At 36.8% G+C, this 27,185-nt stretch overlaps 3 protein-coding genes and 2 long non-coding RNA genes across 12 annotated transcripts in view; 3 read left to right on the plus strand and 2 right to left on the minus strand.

The window, feature by feature from the left end:
- The window catches only part of LOC111378416, a 2,974-nt gene extending 992 nt beyond the window's left edge, over positions 1-1,982 (plus strand). Inside the window, exon 3 of the long non-coding RNA XR_002699857.1 lies at positions 1,659-1,982. This is a non-coding gene — a long non-coding RNA (uncharacterized LOC111378416). The remainder of the gene's footprint in view (positions 1-1,658) is intronic.
- A 1,474-nt stretch (positions 1,983-3,456) lies between these two features.
- Positions 3,457-5,282, plus strand: LOC111378417 (ENTH domain-containing protein C794.11c). The gene is made up of 4 exons (XM_023001610.1): positions 3,457-3,874; positions 4,045-4,167; positions 4,282-4,443; positions 4,541-5,282. The coding sequence occupies exons 1-4, from the start codon at positions 3,729-3,731 to the stop codon at positions 5,076-5,078; spliced, it is 969 nt and encodes a 322-aa protein (XP_022857378.1). The 5' UTR covers positions 3,457-3,728; the 3' UTR covers positions 5,079-5,282.
- Positions 5,283-5,401: 119 nt separating this feature from the next.
- Positions 5,402-6,731, minus strand: LOC111378418. Its single transcript, XR_002699858.1, has 2 exons — positions 6,283-6,731; positions 5,402-6,158 (listed from the first exon to the last, which is right to left on the minus strand). It is a non-coding gene; the product is annotated as an uncharacterized LOC111378418 (long non-coding RNA).
- Positions 6,732-8,830: 2,099 nt separating this feature from the next.
- Positions 8,831-22,952, plus strand: LOC111378419 (palmitoyltransferase ZDHHC17-like). Of its 5 annotated transcripts, none has more exons than XM_023001612.1 (12): positions 8,831-9,066; positions 9,191-9,325; positions 9,802-9,868; positions 10,004-10,100; positions 10,172-10,222; positions 10,735-10,828; positions 10,940-11,023; positions 11,999-12,039; positions 12,191-12,256; positions 12,383-12,442; positions 22,004-22,068; positions 22,154-22,952. In XM_023001612.1, exons 1-12 carry the CDS (start codon positions 8,943-8,945, stop codon positions 22,179-22,181), a joined length of 912 nt encoding a protein of 303 aa, XP_022857380.1. In that variant the 5' UTR covers positions 8,831-8,942; the 3' UTR covers positions 22,182-22,952. The 5 variants fall into 5 exon arrangements, with proteins under 5 accessions (XP_022857380.1, XP_022857379.1, XP_022857381.1 ...); XM_023001611.1 differs by having other exon boundaries at positions 22,017-22,068; XM_023001613.1 differs by lacking the exon at positions 12,383-12,442 and having other exon boundaries at positions 22,017-22,068.
- A 956-nt stretch (positions 22,953-23,908) lies between these two features.
- Positions 23,909-26,925, minus strand: LOC111378420 (putative E3 ubiquitin-protein ligase XBAT31). Of its 4 annotated transcripts, none has more exons than XM_023001616.1 (8): positions 26,540-26,922; positions 26,407-26,466; positions 26,228-26,299; positions 25,980-26,101; positions 25,481-25,621; positions 25,296-25,403; positions 24,769-25,027; positions 23,909-24,535 (listed from the first exon to the last, which is right to left on the minus strand). In XM_023001616.1, exons 1-8 carry the CDS (start codon positions 26,729-26,731, stop codon positions 24,146-24,148), a joined length of 1,344 nt encoding a protein of 447 aa, XP_022857384.1. In that variant the 5' UTR covers positions 26,732-26,922; the 3' UTR covers positions 23,909-24,145. The 4 variants fall into 4 exon arrangements, with proteins under 4 accessions (XP_022857384.1, XP_022857385.1, XP_022857386.1 ...); XM_023001617.1 differs by having other exon boundaries at positions 26,552-26,921; XM_023001618.1 differs by having other exon boundaries at positions 26,604-26,727.
- Between the last annotated feature and the right edge of the window lie 260 nt (positions 26,926-27,185).

Here is a 27,185-nt window from a genome sequence, read left to right on the forward strand (position 1 = left end):
AGTCAAAGGATTTCTTTAACCATTGATTATTGGACATCAATTCAAAACATCAATTATACGGTAGTCTCAACACACTATTTTTGTTATAGGAGTTAGAAATTGCATAAGAGGATATTGGGTTTTTCCATGGCTCCAAATCATAAAGCGGAGACAATTGGGAAGCTTAGTGAGAAGTGTTTACTTGATTGGGGAATAGAGTTTGTGGGTACCATTACTATAGACATTGCAAACACAAATGTTGCGGCGATCTTTTATGTGAAAAGCAAGTTGAAGAATTGGAAACCTGATGATACTATGATTTTATGTGGCTTTTATCTGCATGTACATTGTTCAGCACACATACTCAATTTGATTGTTAAAAAAGGGTTAAAAGAGTTTAATCTATCTGTAGATAGTATTTGCAATGCGGTAAAATATTTTCGATCATCTCCTTCGTGGTTGACAAAATTTAAATGTTGTATTGAAAGGGAAAAGATTGCATGCACAAAACTTGCTATTTTAGATGTTTCTACTCGATGGAATTCAACATTCTTAATGTTGGATAGTGCATTGAATTTTGAAAAAGCTTTTGAAAGAATGGAGGAAGAGAATGAATTTTATTGTAAATATTTTGACGAGAATGAAGGTGGAAAAGAAAAAGAAAGGCTACCTACAAGTTATTATTGGAAGAAAGTTAGAAAATTTGTCAAGTTTTTAAGAACCTTTTATGATGTCACATTGAAGTTTAATGCTTAATTGAGTGTTACTTCCAATATTTACTTCCATGAAATTTGTAAAATCGAGCGAATTTTGAAGAAAAGGGGGTGAAAAGCAAGATTATTTGCTAAGTAGTATAGCAAATAGCATAAATATTAAGTTTGACAAGTATTGGTGTAAAGTTGATAAAATAAACAAGATTTTGATTGTAGCAGTCGTGCTTGATCCCAGGCATAAGTTGGAGCTTGTTGTACATTGCATTGGTATCTTGTATGACAGTGTTAAAGTTGAAGCCACAAAGAATGAGGTCATGAAATTTTTGTATGCTTTGTATAACTAACGAAAGGGATGGCATCGTTCAAACAATGGACCTAGTGGAAGCAGAAGTGGTGGCGATGAATCTAATGATGGAGTCACTTTGTTGGAAAATGAATGATGATGATGATTGGGATGATTGCAATTTTTTTTTTGGGTACAAGAAATTGAAAACTACCAAAATGGATTTTTCTAGAAAATATGAGGTACAACGATATCTAATGGAATCCACTGAAGATGCTAGTAATGAAAATTTGAGAATTTGAATTGTTGGAAGATCAATAAATCAAGATTTGGAATTTTATCTAAGGTTGCAAGGGATGTTCTTGCCATTCCTGTATCTACAGTTGCTTTTGAGTCAACATTTAGTATTGGAGTGCGCATTCTTGATCCATTTAGGAGTTCTTTAACTCCTAAAACAATTGAGGTCTAGATTTGTACACAAAATTGGCTAAGGAAAGAATTTAGACTTTTGAGAGTTTTCCAAGATAGAGTTTGCATTGAAAAGACGAAGTTCTATGAGGGTATTAAGACAGGTAATAAAATATATGTTATATTTTTCTTATTAAATCTTATTAGTTGAACAAATTTGAATTTATTTATGTTTGTTAATAACTTAATTGTGCTTTTTCAATTTTTTCTTGCAGCGTCTCTTAATAATGAGTATGACTTATAATGAGTATGGTAAGTTAAGCAATTGATGGATAAATCAAACAGTTGGTAAGTATTAGCAATACTTGAAAATATTTTTTATTTATAACTTTTAATTTATCATTCATTTTTCATGTAGACTTGAAGGTTTGAAGCAAATGAACCATTGAATGGATCGTTGAAGTTTTATTATTAGTATTTACTCTCTGGTATTTGTATGTATTGGTAAATTAATCTTGTTGGACAACTTGTTATTTGCATTTATTAAATTGGACTACGTTAATTTGTAAAACTACGATCGAATGTGCCATAGTTATATTTATGTAGTGTTGTTATAAATGTTAAAAAGTTTAATTATAGTACGAAATCGAACGGAACCAAACTCGAATAGTTTCATAATTATTTTTGGACCGAGGAAAATTTTTGGTTTGATTCGATTATCTTTAAAACGAACCGAATCGTCCCGCGTCCAGGCCTAATTCAAGTGACTAATTAGTCATTTTCATTTAAAGGGTAAAATGATAATGCTGAATTTTAATTAAACTATGAAAGAGAAGGGAGATAAAAAGGAAATGGAAAATAAATAAAGAAGCTACGTATCCAAACCCCTATGTCGACCCTTGCCGTGCTCCCTTCCTATAGCCACCACTAATCAACTCCAACCACTCTTTCGTGGGTGGAACAGGGTGAGGATGAGATTGACCGTGATTGATTGTTGTGTGGGCTGAGATTGGGGAGCGTCTTGTGCTTTTCTTTTTTTCTTTTTCTTATAGTACCTTTTTAAAAAATTTATTCCTCATTAAATTATAATTTTTTTCTCTCTTTTTTTATCAATCATACATTTGCTAATAAAATAATACTATACGTAAATTAAAAAAAAAAATTCTTCTTTTTTAACAATTTATTCTCCAAAAAATGACTATTTCACTTATTATAATGTGAAATAATGGAGGCCAAATGGGCACTAGGGAAAAACATAAATTGAGATGGCAGATTCAAAGAAAGAAAGAATGAACTCTATTTCAATTATGCAACATTGGAACTCCGTCCTCTGTCCCATCATTCCTCTCACAGCAACTTCCAAGAAACAAGGGGCTTGCTCTGGTGTACACATAGTATAATCATTCTAATAATCGGCTCCACTCTTAAAGTTGATTACATTGCAATAAAATCAACTAAGCCTTATTTGATACGACCACGGCAGTGTTGACCTTTTTAACCTAAAAGAAGCCATTCTCCGTTTTAACGGGGTAAGTAATGAAACATGGAAGTTTTCAATACCCACATTTGAGTTGTTTTACTTTTCTCAGGAGGGAATTCTACCATTGTACCCCTATGTTGTTGGGCGAGAGTTCAACTAGATTCACCGTTTCTTTAACGTTTCAGGTCTAGTTTTGGAAATATAAAGTGGATTAAAGGGTGCTAGTCACATCACTTTTTGCCATCAACATGAAACTTGACATATGTGTGATGCTTCCACGGGTGTGCATGTGTTTTTTTTAAAAAAAGAAAAAAAGAAAAAAAAAATGAAGCTGGTATTTTAATCGAAATTTGACTATGCATCCTACAAGCCATGTTTGTAAGCATTTTCTCTCGAAAGGACATCATGAACTCAGCTAACTTCTTAAAGTTTTTCCAAGAAGGCTCTGGATGTATTGGACAATGCTTTTGGAGAAAACAATGAATCAAAAACTAGAAAAATTCAAATTCAAACCTGAAAGCACGGATTCCACTGCTGAAATATGATATACCTTAAAATCAATAAATCATATTCAAAAACTTCATAAAATCTTTCCACATGTTCTTTTATTCATTGGAAAGTCCGACTTCCATGATGTCACTTACAAACAATTGTATACGCTTTTATCATCCTTTGAAATGGTCATCCTTTCACAAAACCAAGTGGCCATCGTCCCTTTTTCTTATGTCAATATTTTCATTTCATTAATAGATACAAAACAGGTGTAATATAATATAGGGTGGTTTTCTTGTAAATTAGCCAAGCAGGATGGGGTAGGGAGGTTCTTTGGTTAAGCCATACTACTCTTTTCCAAGAAAACAAGAAAATGTCAAACCTAGGCAGCATTAGCGACAGTGGAAATATGAAGAATGCACCAATTTTCAATGAATTCAAGAAACAGGCTTCTTTTTTTTTCAAGGAGAAGATCAGGACTGCCCGTTTGGCCTTGACCGATGTTACACCAGCACAATTGTAAGTTTTGATCACTCCTTTTTGTCCGAAGTTTTTATGAAGATCTGAATGGATTGGATAGTACTATATAGGATTAACGAAGAAACAAAATATATATTATCATGTCCAATGATATAAAGATAAACTGATGCGATGTGTGCGATGAATTGCACTGTTTTTTATTGTTAAAGACTGGCAGAAGAAGCTACAAATGGAAATCCAAAAGGGCCAGATGCTCGTACTCTTAAGATCATATCCAGGGCTGCTTTTGAAGTCGATGATTATTGGAGAATCGTTGAGACACTGCATAAAAGGTTTATTTGAATCACCCTTTTTCTCAGGGTTCAGTTGGTACACAGTACTCCATAGGATTGTACAGTACAATTTGATCTTGTTGTACTCAGGATCGGTTTTTATGTGTTTTCCAGATTGGCAAGATTTGATAAAAGAAACTGGAGGGCATCATATAATGCCGTGATTTTGCTAGAACACTTGTTGACTCATGGGCCTGAGAGTGTTGCAGAGGAGTTTCGAACTGATAGAGATGTAATTAGGGAAATGGAAAGCTTTCAACATATAGATGAAAAAGGGTAATAGTTGTTCCTATATATTTATGAAAATGAAAATGAGAGTTGGCTTTCACCCGATTAGCCCAAAAGCTAATATTTTTTGGTTTAACTATTTCAGATTTAATTGGGGTCTGAATGTGAGGAGGAAAACTGAAAGGGTATTGAAATTGCTAGAGAAAGGGCCTCTTTGGAAGGAAGAAAGGAATAGAGCCAGAAAGATTTCGAGAGGGATTGAAGGGTTTGGTAGTTTCAGCTATAAGACTCCACCAGGCCAAGAATTTTTGCAGGAATCATCAAACAAAGCGTTTGATAAATGCAATTCGCAGTTCAATGAACATGGAAATCGGGATGAATTATTTTCTGTCTCGAATGAAGATAACATGGTCGAAATAAAACACGAGAAGCCCTTGTACCCAACTAACCCAGCAATGAATGACAATCCTCGAATAAATTTGAAAGAAAATATGGTCCCCAACCAGGGAGTTGTCATGGGGGAGTCAAACGATCAAAACTGGACGTGTGTGGCAGAGTCGAAGCCCCTACTGGACGAGCAGAAACTTGAGCCTCAGATTAACATGCCCATGGAAGATCATCCCTTCAATGATGCTGAGATTCAGACAACCCTGATATGCCACAACAAGTATGTTGAAAATTAGGCCGAATGGTTTAGTTTAATTACGAAGGATCCCATCTCAGGATATGCTCATATTTTCAAGTTGTCTTGCTGTTTAAGTAGGCTCCCATCTCAGGACTTTGAGATTTAAGTAGTCCTCTCCTCGGACTATAAACTCGAGAATTCAAGAACTCAGAATCTCGATAACATATCGCTTTATATTTAGAATACTATGTTTTGTTTTCAAGTCCCAATCTTTATTGTTTTCAGGGCAGAAACACCCCCTACAATTGATGCAATTGAGTTCCTTGAAAATGGCGAACATGAGTTGAGCAGATCCACCAGAACATAGAGGACGACCTCCTATTAAAAGAAAAGAAATCTTATTCCAAATAGAAAACAATCTCAATCATAGTTCAGGAAAAAAATGAAATTTACAAGCAATGGAACCGGAAGACTCCCTATAATTGTTTTACACGACAATTCAACAGCTTCTATTAGTAACACAATGCCTAACAGTAATGATATCGAAAGATACCAACAACTATGTTCTAGCATAATCTAGATGTAAATGTATACAACTTGAAATATTTTAAAGGATAAAATTTCACATCGAATAAAGATGAAAATATAGATCAACTTATAGAGGATTGGACTACTTCTCTTAACACGTTAACTTTTAAAGATAAAGTCCCAAATCTCAACATGGTATCAAATCCCATTAAATACCAACGAGCGATTCGATCGAATTAACACTCTAAAAAAGAGCATAAGAATTTCGATATTATTATGCTTAAAACGGGGCACCATCTTGCAAGGTGGTGGGACATCTTAAGTGATAAAATCACACATTGAATAAAGATGAAAGCATAGACCATCTTATAAAGGATTGTGCTACTCCTCTTAACAAGGTTAACCATTTAAGATGGAACTCAACGTCTTAACAAAATACACGACAATCTTGAATGGCAATTTGCAATGCATGGTTAGGAGTGAGATTTAAGTGACATAGTTTCAAGTTTGTCATTGGAGAAGTCTCGTGGCCATTTTCCAACCAACCACGCAATGCCTCTCCCTCGTAGGTGAATCCATCAGCTGCCACTTGAGGGTCATGCATTATTTTCTGAAAGAGACGGAGTGTTTAAATTCATCTTAATAGAATTTAATGAAACTATATTTTCATTACTATTAAGCACGCAAATATTGCGATACCATATGCTAACAATTTGCATTAAATCACTCCTTACTTTAAGTATTGGGCATAAGAAAAAAGATGGTACTGGTTGCTCTTCTAGAACAGGAAGGCGCTCCAGCTCCCTAACGAGAGTTGGACTCAGTTCAGGTCTATCCCGACTGTTCAATTCACAACATTGCAATCCCAGGTCCACCAATCTCCTAGCAACATATATTTACCATTCACCAGCAGATAAATCTAATATGGATGCTACTTTCCCACTGGATACAGCCCTGCGCACTTCACTCGCTAAACCTGCTGGAGTTCTTCCTGTGAGTAGCTGGATTATGATTAATCCAAACGAGTAGTGTTATGGTTCCAGTTCTATGAAATTCGGGATCTTGATAGGCGAAAGCAATAATTAATTCAGCACAGTGACGGAAACTTGGGCAGAGGAGGGTTTTGTTTGTTATGAGCATACGAACCCCACAGTCACTTATTCTGCAACTGTTCTCTGAATCAAGGAGGGAGGAAATACAACTTAATAGCCTAAATAAAAGGAGGATTTTCCAAATTAGTCTAAGAAATAAAAACATTTGAAAACTAGTCTCCAAACAACTAATTTTCCAAAAATACCCCTAATAGAGAAATTGCAACCAAAGCCATTACAATGTTTAAAAATCTTCAAATAAGTCCTCAAGAAAATATAGATCATAAATTTTTAATAAATCTAGATCCAAATATTATACGAAATTTTATTGATCTAAAAATTTATACAGAAAACGAATTAATCTATCTAGAAGAAGATCTGAAAGACTTCTTTATAGAATATTTAGACCCAAAAATAAAAAATAAAAATGATTCCATAGATAACGAAGCAATCAAAATGGAAAAAGACATATATAAATACTTCTCTCTTCCAGATCCACGAAGGAACCACAACTCCACAAAAGGAATCAACTTAGCCCACTAAAATCTCCAGAAAACCCGAACTGCTCTCACAAGAATCACTCAGATTCTCACAAACTAACGCACAACAGTAAATCTCTATAGGATCTATAGTATTACAAAGGTTTTCACTAGCTTATATGTTGAAAACACTCAAAGAAATCGAACCCTAACCACAAAAATGAAGACGTTCATCACACAAAGAGAGAGAGAGAGAGAGAGCAAAGAGACTGCCTCAAAACCAAGAAAATCTCTCCCAAAAATCGAACAGATGAATGGTCACTGGAGCCTTTAAGTATTGGAAGGGTTTGGAAGCAGATCAAACAGCCAAAGTGACACCACGTGTCAAGATCCAGTTAAATTCACCCACTAATAGATGTGTTATTCCAAAAGCACGACTTTCCTTTTAATTTTGGAAGCACACTTATAATTGCAGCAGGTCACCAGTTCGAATTTAAACATTAATGGTCACACTTGCACATTAAATAAGAAAGAAAACCTCTGGTTTTACCTCTTTGTGGAACTCAGTTTGCCCTTGCATGGTACAAGGATGTAGATTCTTAATGGCAACTGTCCTGTCCAACATTTCCCCCTTGTACACAATACTACACCCTCCTTGTCCTTAAACTATATTTCCCTCATCTTATAAAATTTTTAAGGATTGAAATGATAAATATTTTGTAGAATTTATCAAGTCTCAATAAAGAACACCAAAAGCAAAGAAATTCTTTAAAGTGAACAAGTGAAAAAAAGGAATTTGATTAGGTAAAGAAACTAAATTTCTTCAATAATTGGATGACCAAATAGAATGCTTTTTTATATATTTAGGGATGAATGCTATTATGTATTTATAGTTTTCAATCATCCCTACGTAAAGTGGTTTCAACTCAATAAGAAAATGTGTAATGATTCACCAAGAAAATCACCAGAAAATTCGAAAAAAATCAACACTATGCGACTGCATAGACTATAACCCTGCAATTCCATAGCTATATCGTTGGCTGCCTCTTTAGTCCCTAAAAAGCACTCATGTGACTGCAGGCTTTGAAGGCCTATGCGATTGTATAAGCCATGCATGATTTTTTCATTTTTCTTTTAATTTTCAATTCATTCACACTTACAATACCAATAAAATCACACACACGTGTCAAATTTTCACAAGTTCGTCTAACTCGTTTAGTGCTAATATGATCTTGCACTTATCTTTTTCATTGAACTTTTAAAGAGAGAACTCTAACTCTCTAATGATGCGGCACTATCTCGAAGTTCACATGGGTGAAAGTTCTTCCACAATCTTTATTACTTTTAAAGATACCATTAAGAGTTTTATAAATCATCCCTCCAACTGCAACAACCAACATTATTTACCAAGGATAGAATTCAGTAATTTTAATAGTATTGAATCTATCCACTTATCAAATGATTTTTTATTACCCTTTGAACCTGAATAGACTCGTTTATTGTAATGACCAAAACTTAACATTTGAAATTTTAGTGAGTAGTTGATGACACATAAATAAGTTTAGTGATTATTGAATCAATTAACTCCATTTTATAGGATGGATAATTTTTATCAATTTTTTAACTATATAATTCTTATGAAGATTTACTAACATTTTGAATTTTAACTAGCTTTGGGGCAAAATAAATTATTCACTTGTAATGATAAAAAAATAAGTTCACTTCCGAGTTTTCCTCTCTTCCCAATTTTCCCCTTCCAGTTTTCCGTCCTTCCACCCATTCTTTTTCACCCCACTTCTTAATTCTGCTGCAAAGTTGTTAAATATGCAGTCTTTGATGATTAGTTGTTTGGCCTCACTTATCTCTGTCTTCTTCATTCAATTCACTCTGTTTGTGCTTGCTCTTTTCCTCCCCACCTCCTCCTTCTTCACTCTCCTTCCTCTCACAGGTGTAAATCTGCTTCTCTTTCGTTTTAACTTGGTTGTATTATCACTTATTTTTATGTATATTACGTGCTCTGGACTTAATTTCGTCTTTATCTTTTCTTTTCTCTCCGTTTGAACTGATTCCAGCTCTGTTGATTGTAATTCTGGTGGGTTTGGGGAGATGCTGCAAGAGGCTAGTGGGTGTGAAAGCTTGTGCCCCGGCTTTTGTTTTCCTTAGCATATTGTTTTTATGGGTTGTTTATTTTTCTGTGATTCGACGAGGTACCTTTCTCCAATGTTCAAATTGAAGAACACTTTTTATTTCCTAGTATCATGATTTGTTGATATTGTCAGGCAAAATCTGATTTAATTTTGGATACTGATTTGTGTTCTCAAATTCAAAATTCATTATCCAAGTTGATAAATTCGCATTGTCAGAGCTGATTGAAAATTTTTAACTAAGTGCATAGTGGAAAACTGAATTTCCAAGTTGTGTGATATTTCATACTCTGATAGCGATCAGAAAAGCAAATCGAGAAAAAGGAAAAAGAAATGAATTCTGTAGAAAGTATTGAACCAGACAATCTGTATAATATATACGTGCAGAAATATGGTGAGAATTCCCTCAGTTACTTGATGTAATTCAGCAACTCTAGGAAGATGAATTATACATTTTCTTTCAAGACCCACTGACTGTACATTTTATTCAGCATCCTGAATTTTCTATAAGTAATTTCAGATGTTTACCTTTTCTGCAGTCACTTCATATTTGATGGACATTGTCTTCAACATAGAGATTGTCATGCTGATAGTTGGGTTATATCGGTTAGTTTTTTGTGTGATTATACGAGGGATATATGCATATATGATGAATCGGGATGAACAGAACTTTAACTTCATGGACATTGTGTTCTATTCGTAATTCACGCTGTATACTAAAATACATATGATTGGTTGCAGTATTATGTTAAGCGATCCAGGCTTTGTAAGATGTGATTCTTCCTATCATGAAATGCCTGTCAGAAGTCCTCTCAATGAAGATGAAGCCCACATAGAGGTCACATAAGATGATAGAATTCTTTTATTAGACTAGCGCAATTTGTATATTGATCTAATCTTCTTTCATAGGAGTTGGAGCCTTCAACTCATCCCACACAGCAAGAATCTCATGCTGAAGAGGTATGATCTTTAGTTTAGATTATTTGTTCTCTTAAACTGAAGATCACGGAGTCACTTAGCATTGGCACTTGGTAATTTATTACTCAACCTAGGCCTCAGTGTCTTGATGTTCAGGCAACTTGGTGGTCTAACAAGAGTCATATCTGAACATTTTCGGTCAGTCTGAGGCCTTGGTAGCGTCTGATAATTGACAAGCACATGCTGCTTGATTATTTATTATGTGGTTTCCCTGCTAGTATCAATCTTAATGGGTTTCAATTGCTGGCTAAGTATAGTATGAGCTACTTCAGAATAAGTTAATGTTAAATACAGACCAGGTTCATAATCCTCCACAAGAAATATAAATTAGACAAATAGCATAGTAACACTCTTTGAAATTCATCAATTTTTGCTCCATCCTATATTCAAATAACGAGTGTTTTTCTACCATTTAGTTTTTAACAAAGCTTTGCAATAGTAGCTGCAGAAATGTCTCGATTGTACTCAAACTTTCTTTCATGATCTGTTTGCAGGGTTTGATAGTACGGAGGGGAAGATATTGCAAGTACTGTGATGCATATGTGAATGGTTTCGATCACCATTGTCCAGCTTTTGGAAACTGTATAGGTAATAATGACTCTCTTGGGTCATCTGATAAATCGTCTGGGTGATAAGTCAGCATACTATTAAGTTTTAATTGCAGAGATAATTATAGTGAGAAGTGATGTCCCCATGCAGGTGAAAAAAATCATTTCTTCTTTGTATTGCTCCTGATTGGATTTGTAATATCTGAAGCTTCATATGTTGCATGTGCATCTCAGTGTAAGTCTGTTGTTTGTTTCTGTTCTTGTTTGATATATCAAATTCCAAAAATTCCCTTTATGAATAGATGAATTTGATTCTTTTACTATTTGGAAGGTACTTAAAAACCGTGTTGTACAAGAATTAGGGAAATTTACGTAGGGAGAAAGAAGGAAATAATAATTTGAAATAAATATACTTTAACAGGTATGAGAAACTAGGAAGGAGAAGGTGGGTATCTTGGTTCAGATTTTGTTCTTGTCTGCTATTTTAACATCTCATAGATACAACTCACTATTCATTGTTGTGCTGCTAAATTGTACCACGTTTTAAGTAGTGATTGGCAAATGCTAAAGCAAGTTTCAGTCAGCATAAAAATGACACTGAACATAGGTTTTAACAGGCCCTTAGTGTTTGACCTCTCCACATGCAATTGAAGGTTTCACGTGGGAGATAATGATGGAGCTTGTCCAACATTAGAAAATTATAACCATGAACTTGGATTCACCAATTGCTGATTGGATGCTTTTACAATTCCTTGTAAAATAGAGATCCTAAATTCTAGAAATGAATAACCTTGCAATTCAAATTCCTTTGCCCAATTCCATGTAGAACTTCATGCATGAGGATATATAAGTTCTATTAATTAGACATACATGGGAAAAGAAAGATTGCTGTAATAGATTTTTCACACATTTAGTGTTAACCTTGATTGGCTGTAAGTACATAAAATTATGGATGTATAATGCTAAAAAAAAAATTGATTCAAAAGAGCATGTATCTGACGAAGACTGAGCTTTTATTTGGGAGGGAATAGGGCCCTGATTTAAAATTTATTTGGTTATGTTGCCTAAAAACATTGGCATAAGACCTGTTTGTATTTCTTAATATGTATGATTATTATGATTGAAGAAAGTTCAACTCCCAAGGTTCCCTTCTCTTTTTTATTTTGTTCTTTTCCTATTAATCTTTTTAGATTTTTTTCCTGAATTATAGTTGCTGCAAGATTTCAGACTATTGATGAAGTTAAAAGGGTGGTATGTACTTACTCTCTGGCTTAATCTTCCTGATGCACTTGGGATTGCATTATTTCACTATCTATTCTCGTTTAAGCATTACTATCTAGTTTTGTGGCTTTGCTTTGGCATGGTATAGCCTCGTAATTTCTTCTTTGTGTTGATTCTGTAGACTTCTGCTTCAAGAAGTTTGGCCATTAGTACAATGTTGTTCTCTCTGTTTCAAGTTCTTTGGCAGGTGCCCCTTTTTTCTTCGTCCTTAATGTATCAATGGATTTAGAGATTTTGGATAATGTGTTAGCAATAGATGTTGAAAAAGATAGCTTATGTTATCATCTGACGATAATTCTTGCTGACTTCGTAGGTGGTCTTTATAATGTGGCATGTGTATTGTGCTTGTTTTAACATCAAAACTGATGAGTGGGTAAGTTCTGTCTTTATACATTGAAGAAATCGGAAAAGGGATTTTACCCTGTTACTTCTGGAAGTTAAAAGTATTTCCCATATCTCTTTTGTGTTGAATCTAGTGTATAACGTGTTCTTTTTATTCTAATATTCTCTACTTTATTTTAATTATCTTGGGAATGGAATGTGGTTGTGATGCAGCACCAACTCGAGCAATTAATTGAATGTGATAACGAATCTACGGGGAAGAGGGAATTGAGGGAAGAACGGGGGTAGAAGAAGAATCAATAGAGGAATTAGTAGAAGACAGATAGAAAGAAGAGAGAAAGTTGTCACAAGCCACCAAAAAATTATTCATTCATCAACTGTCTATTACATGGCGAAAGAGATTTAAATAACCAAAAAAACCTAAAGAGAGAGGGCCAAGCCCACTACACAAGTCCATAAAAGTAACCCAACTAAAATAAACAAAATAACAGTCCAATTAAAATGAAATAAATAAACTGGATGTCACTAAAATAAATAAACTGGATGTCCTCATCAACTCTCTTGAGGTGGGAGAAAACTCGACCCTGTCAAGTGGATATATCAATATAGGTTGCAGTCAATCTCCCAACTATAAGTTGAGTGGTTGGGCAAGCTTCTTTCGACATCTGTAGAAATGTGTCAGTGGAGGTTTGAATCTGGTGTCCTTACCAACTCCCTCTGAGTGGATGGGAGGTGATCTCGGCTAAGGAAGATCCTGCTGACTCCGATAAAGTTCTAATTAATTTGGATCTAATTGCTTTAGTGTCTCTCTAGAGATCTATGTACAGTCAGAATCTGAACGATTAACCCAACGAACAAGGAAGCACTGAACCTCTCCATTATTAGTTAACACAGTTTCTTCATCTAAAATAGCATCAATTTTATCTTTGTGTGCTGTGAGAGGTGGTAGTGGGTTAGAAGGGGCCAAAGAGTCAGGATCAAGGTCCACAAAAGGAGGTAACAGAGGATTATCTGATGGAACGAAATGGCCTTTATAAGCAACTAAATCCTCAACATTAAAAGTAGAGTGGTAACCAAGGTGGGGTAGAATGTCAACAATATATGCATTTGGATAAACTTGCTTTAAAATTTTAAATGGACCAACACTACGGGCTTGCAATTTGGAGGCTATTCTATGTAGACGCCGCTCTGGCCTAATGCGGACCATAACGTAATCTCCAATGTTAAATTCAACATGTCTTTTATGCAAATCAGTTTGGAGTTTATATTTTGCATTACTGGCTTCGAGTTGTTTATTGATCTCAATATGCAACTCACGAAGATATTTTACAAATGCTTAGGCTGACACTGACACTGACACTCTAGCCTGTGGGGACATAGGAATGAGATCTAACGACTTCCTAGGTTTATATCAACGAACGACTTCAAATGGACTCATACCTAGTGAGCGATTCATGGAACTGTTATACGCAATTTGAGTTATAGGAAGGATTAAATCCCAATTTTGAAGATTTTCTCGGACCAGACATCGTAACAAATTACCAAGACTACGATTAACTACTTCAGTTTGACCGTCAGTCTGAGGGTGGTACGTCGTAGAAAATTTCAATTTAGTACCCATCTTTTGCCACAAAGTTCTCCAAAAATGGCTAGTGAAACGAACATCTCTATCAGACACAATGGTCTTAGGAAGCCCATATAATTTGACAATCTCATTAAAGAATAACATGGCAACCTTGGACGCATCTGAGGTCTTACTACAGGGGATAAAATGAGCCATTTTCGAGAAACGATCGACAACCACAAAAATAGAATCATGTTTCTTTGGAGTGCGTGGAAGTCCTAACACAAAATCCATACTAACATTTTACCAAGGACAATTGGAGACGAGAAGAGGATTGTAGAGGCCTGTGTTTTGCCTCTTCTGTTTGGCCAATTGACAAGTTTACATGTACTAACAATCTTAACCATATCTTTTTTCAAACTAGGCCAATGGAATTGGCGTTCAACCTCCTCTATAGTCTTATCACGCCCAAAGCAACCGGCTAAACCTCCCGCATGAATTTCCCATACTATGAAATCTTGCACTAGTTCAAGGGATGCACAATTTATTAGCTCTAAAAAAATAACCCTCCTCAAGTCGGAAGCCATCTGTGGTATCTGACTGTTCACCTTGCAAATCAAGAAAGATATCTTTAAAATCGGGACACACCTCGTAATCCTCCTTAAGCATTTCAAAATCGATGACCTTGACACTCATGATCGACAAAAGGGAGATACGACGGCTTAAAGCATCAGCTGTTTGGTTCTCCAAGCCCTTCTTGTGTTTTAAAACAAACGAATAGGCCTGCAAATATTCAATCCAACGACCATGCCTATAGCTCAATCTTTTTTGGGAGTTGAGGTAACGGAGGGCCTCGTGGTCCGAATAAAGGACAAACTTCCGGGGTAACAAATAGTGGCGCCAATAGCGCAAAGCCTGGACAACCGCATACAATTCCTTATCATGAGTTGAGTACCATTGTTTGGCTTTATTTAACTTTTCACTGAAGTAGGCAACAGAATGACGATCCTGACTCAAGACTCTGCCTATACCTACCTCGGAAGCATCACATTTGACCTCAAAGACTATGGAAAAATCAGGAAGATGCATGACAGGAACCTCTGTCATTCGCTTCTTGACCAACTTAAAGGCTTTAGCCATCTCGTGTGACCAATGAAACTCCCCTTTCTTCATGTACTCCGTAATAGGCGCCATAATGGTGCTGAACCCCTTGATAAAGCGACGGTAAAATGTAACTAAACCGTGAAAGCTCTTGACGTTATGACTAGTCTTAGGTTCAGGCCAGTCAAGAATCTCCTGAATCTTGGCAGGATCAGCAGATACGCCTGTTGAAGAGACAATGAAACCTAGGAAAAAGACTGTCGGTGAAAAAAGATCACTTCTTGATGTTAGCATACAGATTATTTGTACATAGGGTAGAACAAACTTGTATGAGATGGTCGCGGTGTTGCTCTTTAGTCTTACTATAGATGAGAATATCATCAAAATAGACAACAAGAAACTTACCCATGAAAGGTCGAAGAATTTGTGTCATTACTCCCATAAGGTACTCGGCGCGTTGCTTAGCCCAAAAGACATGATCAGCCATTCGTAAAAATGATCTTTTGTTTTAAAGACGATCTTCCACTCATCACCTGGGCGAATTCTAATTTGATGATATTCACTCTTTAGATCTATCTTAAAAAAGATGGTAGCACCAATTATCATATCTAGCATATCGTCAAGTCTAGGAATGGACTTCACCGTGATCTTATTGATAGCACGACTATCCACACACATTCTCCAAGAACCATTATTTTTAGGTGTCAATAGGGCAGAGGGACAACACACGGGTTTAAACTCTCACGAATGAATCCTTTATGAAGGAGGTCATCCACTTGCCTTTGAAGTTCAGCGTGTTTTGTAGGATTCATCCTATAATGAGACAAATTAGGAATGGATGCCTCTGGGACGAAATTTATGGCATGTTAAATGTCCCGCAGGGGAGGTAATTCGTCAGGTAGGTCCTCCGGGAATACATCCCGAAACTCTTGAAGAAATGATTGAACTTTAGCAGGGCTCTCTATTGTGAAGTTCAGTGGAACCTCCATAACGACAACATCGAACACCCATTTCGTTTCACACTTTTCTTTGTTTCATGTGAGCCAACAAGTTTTAGGGGCAGTGGGTGAAGGTGAATCTTCTTTTTATTAAACACGAAAGAGCAGGAATTGGATCAACCATAAATAGTTACATCTATGTCAAATAACCAAGGTCGTTCTAGAATGATGTGCCCGACATTCATGGAAATAACGTCATACCATATATGGTCCTTATACTCGAGGAACTGGATAGGGATTAGACAACGCTCCTTAACAGCTATAGAAGAGGTATCAACCCAGGAGACGCTATACGGTTGAGGATGAGGAACTGGCTTTAACCCAAGACGGGATATAGTGGCCATCGAAACCGCATTAATGAAGCTGCCACTATCCGCAATAACGTTATAGCCCTTATTATTGATCTTGATGTAAGTGTGGAAGATGGCATGACAACGCCAATCATCGGCATCCTTGGGTTGGGTGAGAGTACAATGGACGACACCGGCTCTACTAGTCTGAATATAACCTAAGAAGGTATCTTCACTATCCTCCAAGTCATCAAACTCTTCCAACTTAGGTTCATAAACCTGGTCCTCTAATGGTTCGTCAACTATACCTTCACGCTTTTCCATAACTAGGGCTCGGCTAGGACACTTAGAGTTAAAGCATTGGAAATGGGAGGATGCCTTTGAAACCTCAGAACTTTTACCTTTACTATCCGACGCAGGGGTAGCATTAGAAGGAAGAGGCCCTAGAATAGACTTAAGGGATGGAGTGGATGTAGAAGAGGTTGCCATACGGGTGTCACTACGAGTTCTATACGATATCCTAGTCACTAACTCGTAATCCCGAACGAAAGAGTAGGCGTGGTCAAGAGTGGTGACGCCTCTAAAGACAAGCTCACGTCTAAGATCATCCTTAAGGCCTTGCCTAAACTTACTCAAGGTCATGACCTCATCCTCAACGACCTGACGTCTCATTCGAAACTCATCAAACTGAGCAACGTATTCGATCACATGTCATTGGCTTGCGTAAGTGCATTCCATTGATCCGCAAGTGACCTCTGTAAGATTGAGGTAAATACTTTTCTTGAAGGCGACGCTTCATTTCATCCCAGCTCCCAACAGGGGGAGCGTGACGTCTCTCCAGGAGGTCCTCAATACTTTCCCAAATTGTACCCTTCGATCTTCCGAGACCCCATACTAGGCGAAGAAGCGATCCATATCTCTAACCCATTGATTGAATATACTAGGATCTAGACAACCATCAAATGTGGGGGCATCTAACTTAATGTTTCGAAAGAGACGCTCCTGTAACGAGGGGGAGACTATGTACCATGACGGTGATGTTCCTGCTCTCGTCCACGAGCCTGATTTTCATCCTTACGATCATGTCTGGCATGGTGTCGACCACCTTGACAATGAGGTCTATTAATGGAAGTTTCAGAGTTTTCAGCTTCAGTCGAATATAGGGCTGGATCAAGAGTGTTCAACCTAGCGGTTAGGGTTCTATTCTCCTCACGAGTAGCAGCTACCTCAGTTTGAACAGTCATTAATTGATTTTGTAATTGTGCTAACTGTCGGGTGAGAGCCCGAATTTGGACTGGATCCATAGCAATGGTGCTAGAACTAGAGGTAGTAATGCGACCACTACGTAAATGCATACAGAGTAATGCTTAGCCAATTGGAGTGCACTACTGAGATCAACAAACATCGAGTGCCAACAGGAAAAATAGCAATTTGAGTTTTTATTTTATTTTTATTTATTTATTATTTTTTTGATTAACTTAAAAATAGGATTACGTAAGTCCGAATGTAGCAAGCTAATAATTTTGATGCTAATAAAATAAAAAGCAAAAGTACAAATGACTAAACGACAGGTCTAATCACATTGGGTAATTTGGGGAACAATGAGAGTCAATACTGCGTATTCCAAGTAGGTCTTAAGGCTACAATTATCAAATAACAGCAACATAAATAATGTAAATGATGCGACTTTAAGATGAAGAACCAATATAAACCAATTATAAAAAGGGGTTCAAGGACTCCCCATTGTTTGGTTGTGACTATCTGTATGTCGATTGATCTGAATTGCCGACTTATGAGCCCCAACTATGCTTCTGTTCTTCTCTTCATGTCCAATGGTTTTAGCCCCTGTTGTCTGTAACTTGTGCTGGTTCTGGTGTAGACATAAAATTGAGTGTGGTGACTGTGGCTTTTCGATTGTTGAGACGAACGGGGAAATATATGAGTGCGGTGACTGTGGTGGAAGTGTATGATTTTTGGTTGGTTGTGGTGGCCTGTGACGGTGAAGCAGTAGTGCGTTAGATGCTTGGGTACAATAGATAATGAAGAGTTGGCGTGGTGGTGATTAGAGGCGACAATGGTAGGATAGTGGTTGTGAGAAAGGAATCGGGTGAAACTGTGGGGGTATTTGATGTTAATAGATTGGTTATAATCAGGCTTGGTCGGATATTTGGGACTACGCCGGATGAGAAGGGGTTTGGATCGTGTTATAGAGATAGGCCAGCTGGGATTAGTGTTTGGGGAGTGGGTCTATGTCGTAGAGAGTAGGCTGGGTTAATTGGACTAAATGGAATTGGGTCGTGTGTAAGTAGAATTGAATGTTAGGGTTGGAATTTGTGGAACAACACTACAATTGTATAAACAAAACAGCAGCAAACGAGAATTTTTTTTTGTTTTTTTTTTTGGGTGAAACTGAAATTGCAGAACAAAAAAACCTGAACTGAAATTTTCGAGTGTGAACAGTACACAATTTTTTTTTAACTAACCGGTTGTGAACAGTACGATGAACAGTACACTTTTTTTTTTTTTTGGGCAACCATGAAGAAAACTGAAACAAAGAAATGAGATCTGCTGCTCGTACGCTAAATTTTTTTATTCGTGCTGCTCCGACAAATTTTTGAGAAGTAGGAAGAAATTTTTGGATTGGAGATGAGAAATTACCTAAGTTTAGGCTCTGATACCAAATTTGATGCAATACCAACTCGAGTAATTAATTGAATGTGATAACGAAGTTATGGGGAAGAGGAATTGAGGGAAGATCGGGGGTAGAAGAAGAATCAATAGAAGAATCAGTAGAAGACAGATAGAAAGAAGAAAGAAAGTTGCCACAAGCCACCTAAAAATTATTCATTCATCAACTGTCCATTACATGGCAAAGAGATTTAAAAAACCAAAAAAACCTGAAGAGAGAGGCTAAGCCCATTACACAAGTCCATAAAAGTAACCCAATTAAAATAAACAAAATAACAGTCCAACTAAAATGAAATGAATAAATTGGATGTCACTAAAATAAATAAATTGGATGTCCTCATCGGGTTGCCATCAACAATAAGTAGGTAATGGATGGGATGTGGAATGGGGTATGTTTCCCACATCAAGTGCAATTTTTGATTTAGAGTCCTGGAAATGAGTTTTAGATGCACTTTTGAACTGCCTGCTGAGTATTAATTGAAGAAAAGATGGTTCCATCTTTTGAAATAAAATGCACATAAATATGGAGCAATCTCCCTCGAATTCATTCTCAATACTTACTATTTTTTTCTGAACTGCAATCTCCATTTAGCTTTCTGTCTAATTTGGATGAAAGAAGCTCTCTTCAAAATGTCTATATATCCACTTCTTTTGATAAAGGAGATGAGTGTCAATGGAGATGCAAAATCATACTTGTGGCTTGTATGGCTAAGCTCAATAGGTTTAGTTATAAATAAGTTTACCTATAAGTACTGCGTATTCCAAGTAGGTCTTAAGGCTACAATTATCAAATAACAGCAACACAAATAATGTAAATGATGCGACTTTAAGATGAAGAACCAATATAAACCAATTATAAAAAGGGGTTCAAGGACTCCCCATTGTTTGGTTGTGACTATCTGTATGTCGATTGATCTGAATTGCCGACTTATGAGCCCCAACTATGCTTCTGTTCTTCTCTTCATGTCCAATGGTTTTAGCCCCTGTTGACTGTAACTTGTGCTGGTTCTGGTGTAGACATAAAATTGAGTGTGGTGACTGTGGCTTTTCGATTGTTGAGACGAACGGGGAAATATATGAGTGCGGTGACTGTGGTGGAAGTGTATGATTTTGGGTTGGTTGTGGTGGCCTGTGACGGTGAAGCAGTAGTGCGTTAGATGCCTGGGTACAATAGATAATGAAGAGTTGGCGTGGTGGTGATTAGAGGCGACAATGGTAGGATAGTGGTTGTGAGAAAGGAATCGGGTGAAACTGTGGGGGTATTTGATGTTAATAGATTGGTTATAATCAGGCTTGGTCGGATATTTGGGACTACGCCGGATGAGAAGGGGTTTGGATCGTGTTATAGAGATAGGCCAGCTGGGATTAGTGTTTGGGGAGTGGGTCTATGTCGTAGAGAGTAGGCTGGGTTAATTGGACTAAATGGAATTGGGTTGTGTGTAAGTAGAATTGAATGTTAGGGTTGGAATTTGTGGAACAACACTACAATTGTATAAACAAAACAGCAGCAAACGAGAATTTTTTTTTGTTTTTTTTTTTGGGTGAAACTGAAATTGCAGAACAAAAAAACCTGAACTGAAATTTTCGAGTGTGAACAGTACACAATTTTTTTTTAACTAACCGGTTGTGAACAGTACGATGAACAGTACACTTTTTTTTTTTTTTGGGCAACCATGAAGAAAACTGAAACAAAGAAATGAGATCTGCTGCTCGTACGCTAAATTTTTTTATTCGTGCTGCTCCGACAAATTTTTGAGAAGTAGGAAGAAATTTTTGGATTGGAGATGAGAAATTACCTAAGTTTAGGCTCTGATACCAAATTTGATGCAATACCAACTCGAGTAATTAATTGAATGTGATAACGAAGTTATGGGGAAGAGGAATTGAGGGAAGATCGGGGGTAGAAGAAGAATCAATAGAAGAATCAGTAGAAGACAGATAGAAAGAAGAAAGAAAGTTGCCACAAGCCACCTAAAAATTATTCATTCATCAACTGTCCATTACATGGCAAAGAGATTTAAAAAACCAAAAAAACCTGAAGAGAGAGGCTAAGCCCATTACACAAGTCCATAAAAGTAACCCAATTAAAATAAACAAAATAACAGTCCAACTAAAATGAAATGAATAAATTGGATGTCACTAAAATAAATAAACTGGATGTCCTCATCGGGTTGCCATCAACAATAAGTAGGTAATGGATGGGATGTGGAATGGGGTATGTTTCCCACATCAAGTGCAATTTTTGATTTAGAGTCCTGGAAATGAGTTTTAGATGCACTTTTGAACTGCCTGCTGAGTATTAATTGAAGAAAAGATGGTTCCATCTTTTGAAATAAAATGCACATAAATATGGAGCAATCTCCCTCGAATTCATTCTCAATACTTACTATTTTTTTCTGAACTGCAATCTCCATTTAGCTTTCTGTCTAATTTGGATGAAAGAAGCTCTCTTCAAAATGTCTATATATCCACTTCTTTTGATAAAGGAGATGAGTGTCAATGGAGATGCAAAATCATACTTGTGGCTTGTATGGCTAAGCTCAATAGGTTTAGTTATAAATAAGTTTACCTATAAGTGAGTGGTTTTTAAATCGATTAAAATTGGAAACATCTTGGACTATTGAAAAGTAAGGCAAGAGTTTGTTTGAAGATAAGTAATTCACTACTTAAAAGTAACGAAAAAGGTAATTTATTCGAACAACTTGAAAACAAGCAATTTTCTACTAAAAGTAAAGAAAAGCTATCTTATTCAAATGTGTTTGAAGATAAACATGCTCTTAGGCATTAAATTTTGCGGTGATTACAACATTTACATGAAGAGTTTCTTCAGATATCTGAAGTGGCCTTCTGCTAAAATTACTATATTGCTCTTTGTGATTTGGCCATTTGTTTATCCGAGTACAGTGGATTCATTGTGATTACTTAGGCGTATGTAATTGGTGACCGAACAGTTCATTTTTACAGATAAATTGGAAGACATATCCAGAATTCCAGGTTCAAATCATTTCGGATGCAGGTGATTTACTAGAACTGCTTCTCCATGAAATGGTGTTATGCTCTAATTTTGTTATTGCTCATATTTATCGACCATTATTGTCTAGGCCTACCCCAAACGGACCTGCAATTTAAAAATCCATATGACAAAGGAATTTTGAGGAATCTGAAGGAGTTCCTGACAGCAAAAGGATAATGCTTATGTATGTTTAGTACGTGCCTTTGTTGTTTTACAATATTAAACTGCTTCCTTATCCTGGGCATTGGCGCACACATGAAATTCTTGACGAGGAGTCACGTGTTCAAGATTGAAGACATTATTAAGTGGCCAAGGTAGGGAAGGAGCCGAGTCTTCCATGCATTGGAGAAAAGGGATGCGGCCATTTCCTCAATTTGAAGAGTAGAGAATTCTCTTCTTACCAGAATTGATGATATGATTAGTGTATGACCCGACCTCTAGCCACTAATTTACGTACTATTCATTTTGAGAGAGTTTGAACCGATCTTGCTTGGGCATAGAGGTCGAGTGTTACAAAAAAAGGTGCAAAATTTTTATGTAACGGTCCAGACTTCGTGCTCAATCGTTCACTTGAGTACGCTAGTTGTCTAATTGATATCAAGATTCAATTTAACTATCTCCTAAAAAAATGTCATGGGTTCGAATTCTAGGAGCGTGGTAGAAATTTGTGAGTAAATAAGAGGGAAGCCCTCCCTTAGTGGAAAGTATGTAGTGAACGATCGAGCACAACCGTTACAATTAGTAGAGAGTGCACAATTTTATTATCTTGAACAAAAAATGTGAAAAAGAAAATTGTTGTACTTCTAGATTTCCCACTTTAACTATGGATTGTTGTGTTTCCTGAAACTCTAATGATATCATTGCACTCTATTGAATGATTTGGTATATATTGGCTTTAAAAAAAATTTCAGCCTTTTTTTTTGCTGTCCTTGAAGCTTATTGAATATTCATTTGACTAAAGTGTGGTGGGGTCATCTTATTAACCCGTGATTCTTGATTAAGGGGCAATTGTCTGTTATGGGTAAAATTTCACGTCGAATAACTATAAAACAAATAAACAACATAGAAAGTTTTGAGATATTCTTATTAATAAGGTTAATTTTTGAGGCCATATCCATATCTTGACATAACGTGCCTGAGTGAGTTGAGGGCGGACGCTCATTTTCAAGTACCGAGAGTATTTAAAGCCATCCGTTGTATGCTTCTTTGTTGGATGACCAGATTCCTACGTCTTAAAAATCTGATTAGGTCAGGTCCCATCGTACCCAAAAAGTGCCACATCGTAGAGTTGTCGTGGCATCATCGGACTGATCCTGGGCATGTGTCGACAAGGATCAATTTGTTTGAAATTGAAATAACACGCTAAATCAGAAAGCTAAGTTTGTCCCGTTTTGCAAAGGCTTATGCCCCAGCTCACTCAAGAATATTTTATCTCGTCCACAGCCTTTATATCACAAGGCATGTTTAACCACGTCCCAGCATTGAAGCTAATCAGTGACTCTGGGTCTCATGGTAGGTAAACCTTATCACACTGTCCGAACATGTATAATCAGTCATTTGTACAATGTTTATGCACAATTTGATTGACAATAAGTGTGTTGAAAAAATTTTGACCATTGATTTTAAAAACAAATTTTCAAATAAATGGATGTGATGTTTGTCAATTCATGTATTATAAATTAAGTTGTAAAATAAATTGTAGAAATAATATGATTGATCAGGATATGATAGGACAATACAAAGACATCGAACCAAAAGAGGGACAATGATGAAAAATTCCAATCTTCTCCCAAATTATTGTTTTTGATTCTTTTTCTCACTTGTTTCTTGCAAGGAACAACACTGAATAAAATAATACATATATTACTTGCATCAATCTCACGTTTGCATTACAGGTATCACCACACAGTGAAGAATATTTTACAAACTTAAAAACTGAAAATAAAAATAAATTCTTCCGATTGAAAAACCCTAAACTTCTCCACGTCGAATTATTAAAACCAATCCCCACGAACAATATACTTTCATTTGCTTATATTTTCCAAATATACAAATTCTTGGTACCAAATGGAGCTATGTATCAAGGCTCTAGCTTATCAAGAAATTCGTTTTCAGCAGCAATTCTGCCAGAGCCATGCCCCATTTTCCCGAATGAACCGACTGCAGATAAACTTTTGAAGCTGCTACTGCCCTCACTGAAGTTGCGGGACCTTCTAGACCTTCTCAGCTTTGAGGAGTTCACATCATGGTCTATTTCATTTTCAGGTTTAACCTTGGCAACAACTAACTGTACAATGTTTCTTCTGCAGAACGGGCAAACTGGCATGGAAGGACATGTCGTTGTTGGGTTGGGCTTGTTATGGCAGCACAAGGCCAGTGTGCATTGCGCGCACATCTGGTGGCCGCATTCTTGAACCTCAATCGTACATTCTTGATCGAAACATATGCAGCAAAGATCTGTATCACTTGCCTGCATCAGATTATCTCCAAATGATCCTAGTTTTTCTTACGAGGGGTTTGCAATGAAGCAAGAGATATACGTGATAAGAGATATACGTGATGTGTATCATGTTTGTTCATTAAAGCATTGTTTAAGCAAGAATCTTGAGAAAGAATAGTACCAACAAATAATAGATTCTGAAAATCGAGGTTTAACTTCAATATGAAATAAGAAAACAAAATTGATAATGAGAGGACAATCACCTCGGATACATTGTCATCAAGTCCAAAATCAGAATGCGATGGAGATGGTAGTGAATAAACTGTTCCCTTCAGGACGGCCTTTTCCCTCTCTCTGTTAGCCTCCATTAAAGCGCGTTCCAACAGAGCTTTTGCCTCCTGATTAAGCTCCCTTATGAACTTCAAAGGCGACGGCCAGACAAGAGGCTCTGCCGACGAAGGATTCAGCAAAGCCGCACATGCTCCATAGTGATGCCGTAGAGCCACTACATAAGGTATTCTCCTAAATCATGTTCATAAGGACTACAGTATTAGATGTATCAATACTAAAAGTCGTTTTTCAAAAGAAAAAACCCAATCAAAATTATGATATTTTACGTAATCGTAATTGAGAGAGACATAATGTTTGTTTTGCACTCTAGCTTCTGCTCTGACATATTATAAAAGCAACATTCAATAGTTTGACAGAAACAGAGAAAATTATTGTTCTAAAACTCATTCCTTGGTTACAAGCATGCGGAAAATGTTCAATTATAAAGTTAGAAAGATACCCAGATGCATCTCTTTGAATTCGATCAGCGCCCCATGCCAACAATTCACGGATGCAATCAAGAGAACCACCTCTTGCAGCCAAATGAAGGGCAGTGCTGCCTGGAAAGCTGTACATAATAAATTGTCAATCTAAAATCTGCTGGACTTGAGGGAAAATCTTGGAAAGACATGATAATAAGATTACCCATATCCACTGGTTGAAGCACAGACAAGAGCGCCATTGTCTAATAATAAATGAACACATTCGGGCCGTCTTTGACGGGCTGCCAAGTGCAGAGGTGTTGCTCCTTTACCATCTCTAATATTCACAAAACGAGCATATCCCCTGCAAATCCAATCAAAGTACATGAGAATCTAGAGTAATTCAAGAGGGAAAATGCCGAGCACAATAAATTGGATTATGAGCCTAATATGTTAAGTTCTAGGTATACTTAGGTTCAAGACTATACAAAGGATTTTTTAGGAGTTGAGAGGCATGATTCGCCATAATAATCCTCTTTTCTTCTTCACAGTTAAACCTGAAGGGGCGGGTGGACGTGACTCTCAAGTTGAGGGTGAACCGTTATAAATCTATGTGTATGCTCGTGTGTCTCTAATTTCGTTTTACTAAATATTGCACTCTTAATTGAGATTAAGGCATGATTCTTAACAGCATAAAGTTAATCTATCCCCGAGAAACATACCATGAAACAGCCACCTGGGAGGTGCGAGCAGTCGAAAGAATAGCTTTAAGGCAATCAGAATGACCATAATAAGCAGCATAGTGTAAGCAAGTCCTTCCATTTAGTGAATCGAAAATTAAAATCTGGCCCAATATTCAAGTTTAGCCCAGTCAATAATGAACACCAACACACATGTAAGTGCATATAAATAAATACAGATTACTTGAAAATGGCTTATTAGAGAAGATAAGGGATTGGGAAAAACAAACATTCGCCCCAGCTTCAATGAGTTTTTTCACGCATGAGATCTTTCCATGCATTGCAGCCAACATCAATGGAGTCTAAATCAAACATTCACATATAAATGATAATATCAGATAATAAGTCTCAAAAATCAACAAATAAAATCAAATATTTACAGTCATTTCGAAGAGATCATTATAAACACCTGCTTGTGGCGATTCAATAAATCGGGATTGACAGATCGGTCCAAGAGCATAGAAAGAATCTGAAATCCCCAAATCCCCAAATCAAAACCAGAAATGAGAAGACATCAAAATTTCATCAACTACGAAAAATACCAAGAAGACCACCTCGGTCTGACCATTAGCAGCAGCAATATGCAAAGCAGAGTGGCGATCGTACACTGTGAAATGATGAATAAGAGTTGGATCCCTTTCCAAAACAGTCTCAACATTCTCAAAATCCCCCAACTGCACTGCACTGAACAGTCCCTGCTCCTCACTTGTTCTGCAACTCAGCCCCTGACCCATTATCCCTTCTAAGAATTATAAATATCGCAATTGGGTTTTTGTATGGATGGATAGGTGGTGGAGCACCTCCAACGGGAGTCATGCACTGCCGTGTACAGTGGGTTCGTGGTGATGGAATGGGAGAGTGCTTTACATATTGATTCTTATATTTATGTTGGGTCTAGGAACCTTGGAGAGTGCAGTACATATTTATTCTTATATTCAAGTTGGGTTTAGGAAGCTTGAAGCTGCCCGGGAGAGGGGAGAAGAGCGGGTAACTGACCTTGTCAGAAGGAAGGTGGGACAACGGGCAGCGGTAAGATATTTTCGGGCAGTTAGATTCCCAAATACAGTACAGATTCACACACTTCGTAGTTGATTGCTATACGTCCAGGGCGCCATTTGGTGCCTTGGAACGAGTCAATAACACGTGATTAGCACGTGCACTTTCTTGAACAAATTTACAGAAGACCAC

The sequence above is a fragment of the Olea europaea genome, unplaced genomic scaffold (assembly GCF_002742605.1).
Source record: "Olea europaea var. sylvestris unplaced genomic scaffold, O_europaea_v1 scaffold1814, whole genome shotgun sequence".
In the NCBI taxonomy this organism is placed as follows: Eukaryota; Viridiplantae; Streptophyta; class Magnoliopsida; order Lamiales; family Oleaceae; genus Olea; species Olea europaea.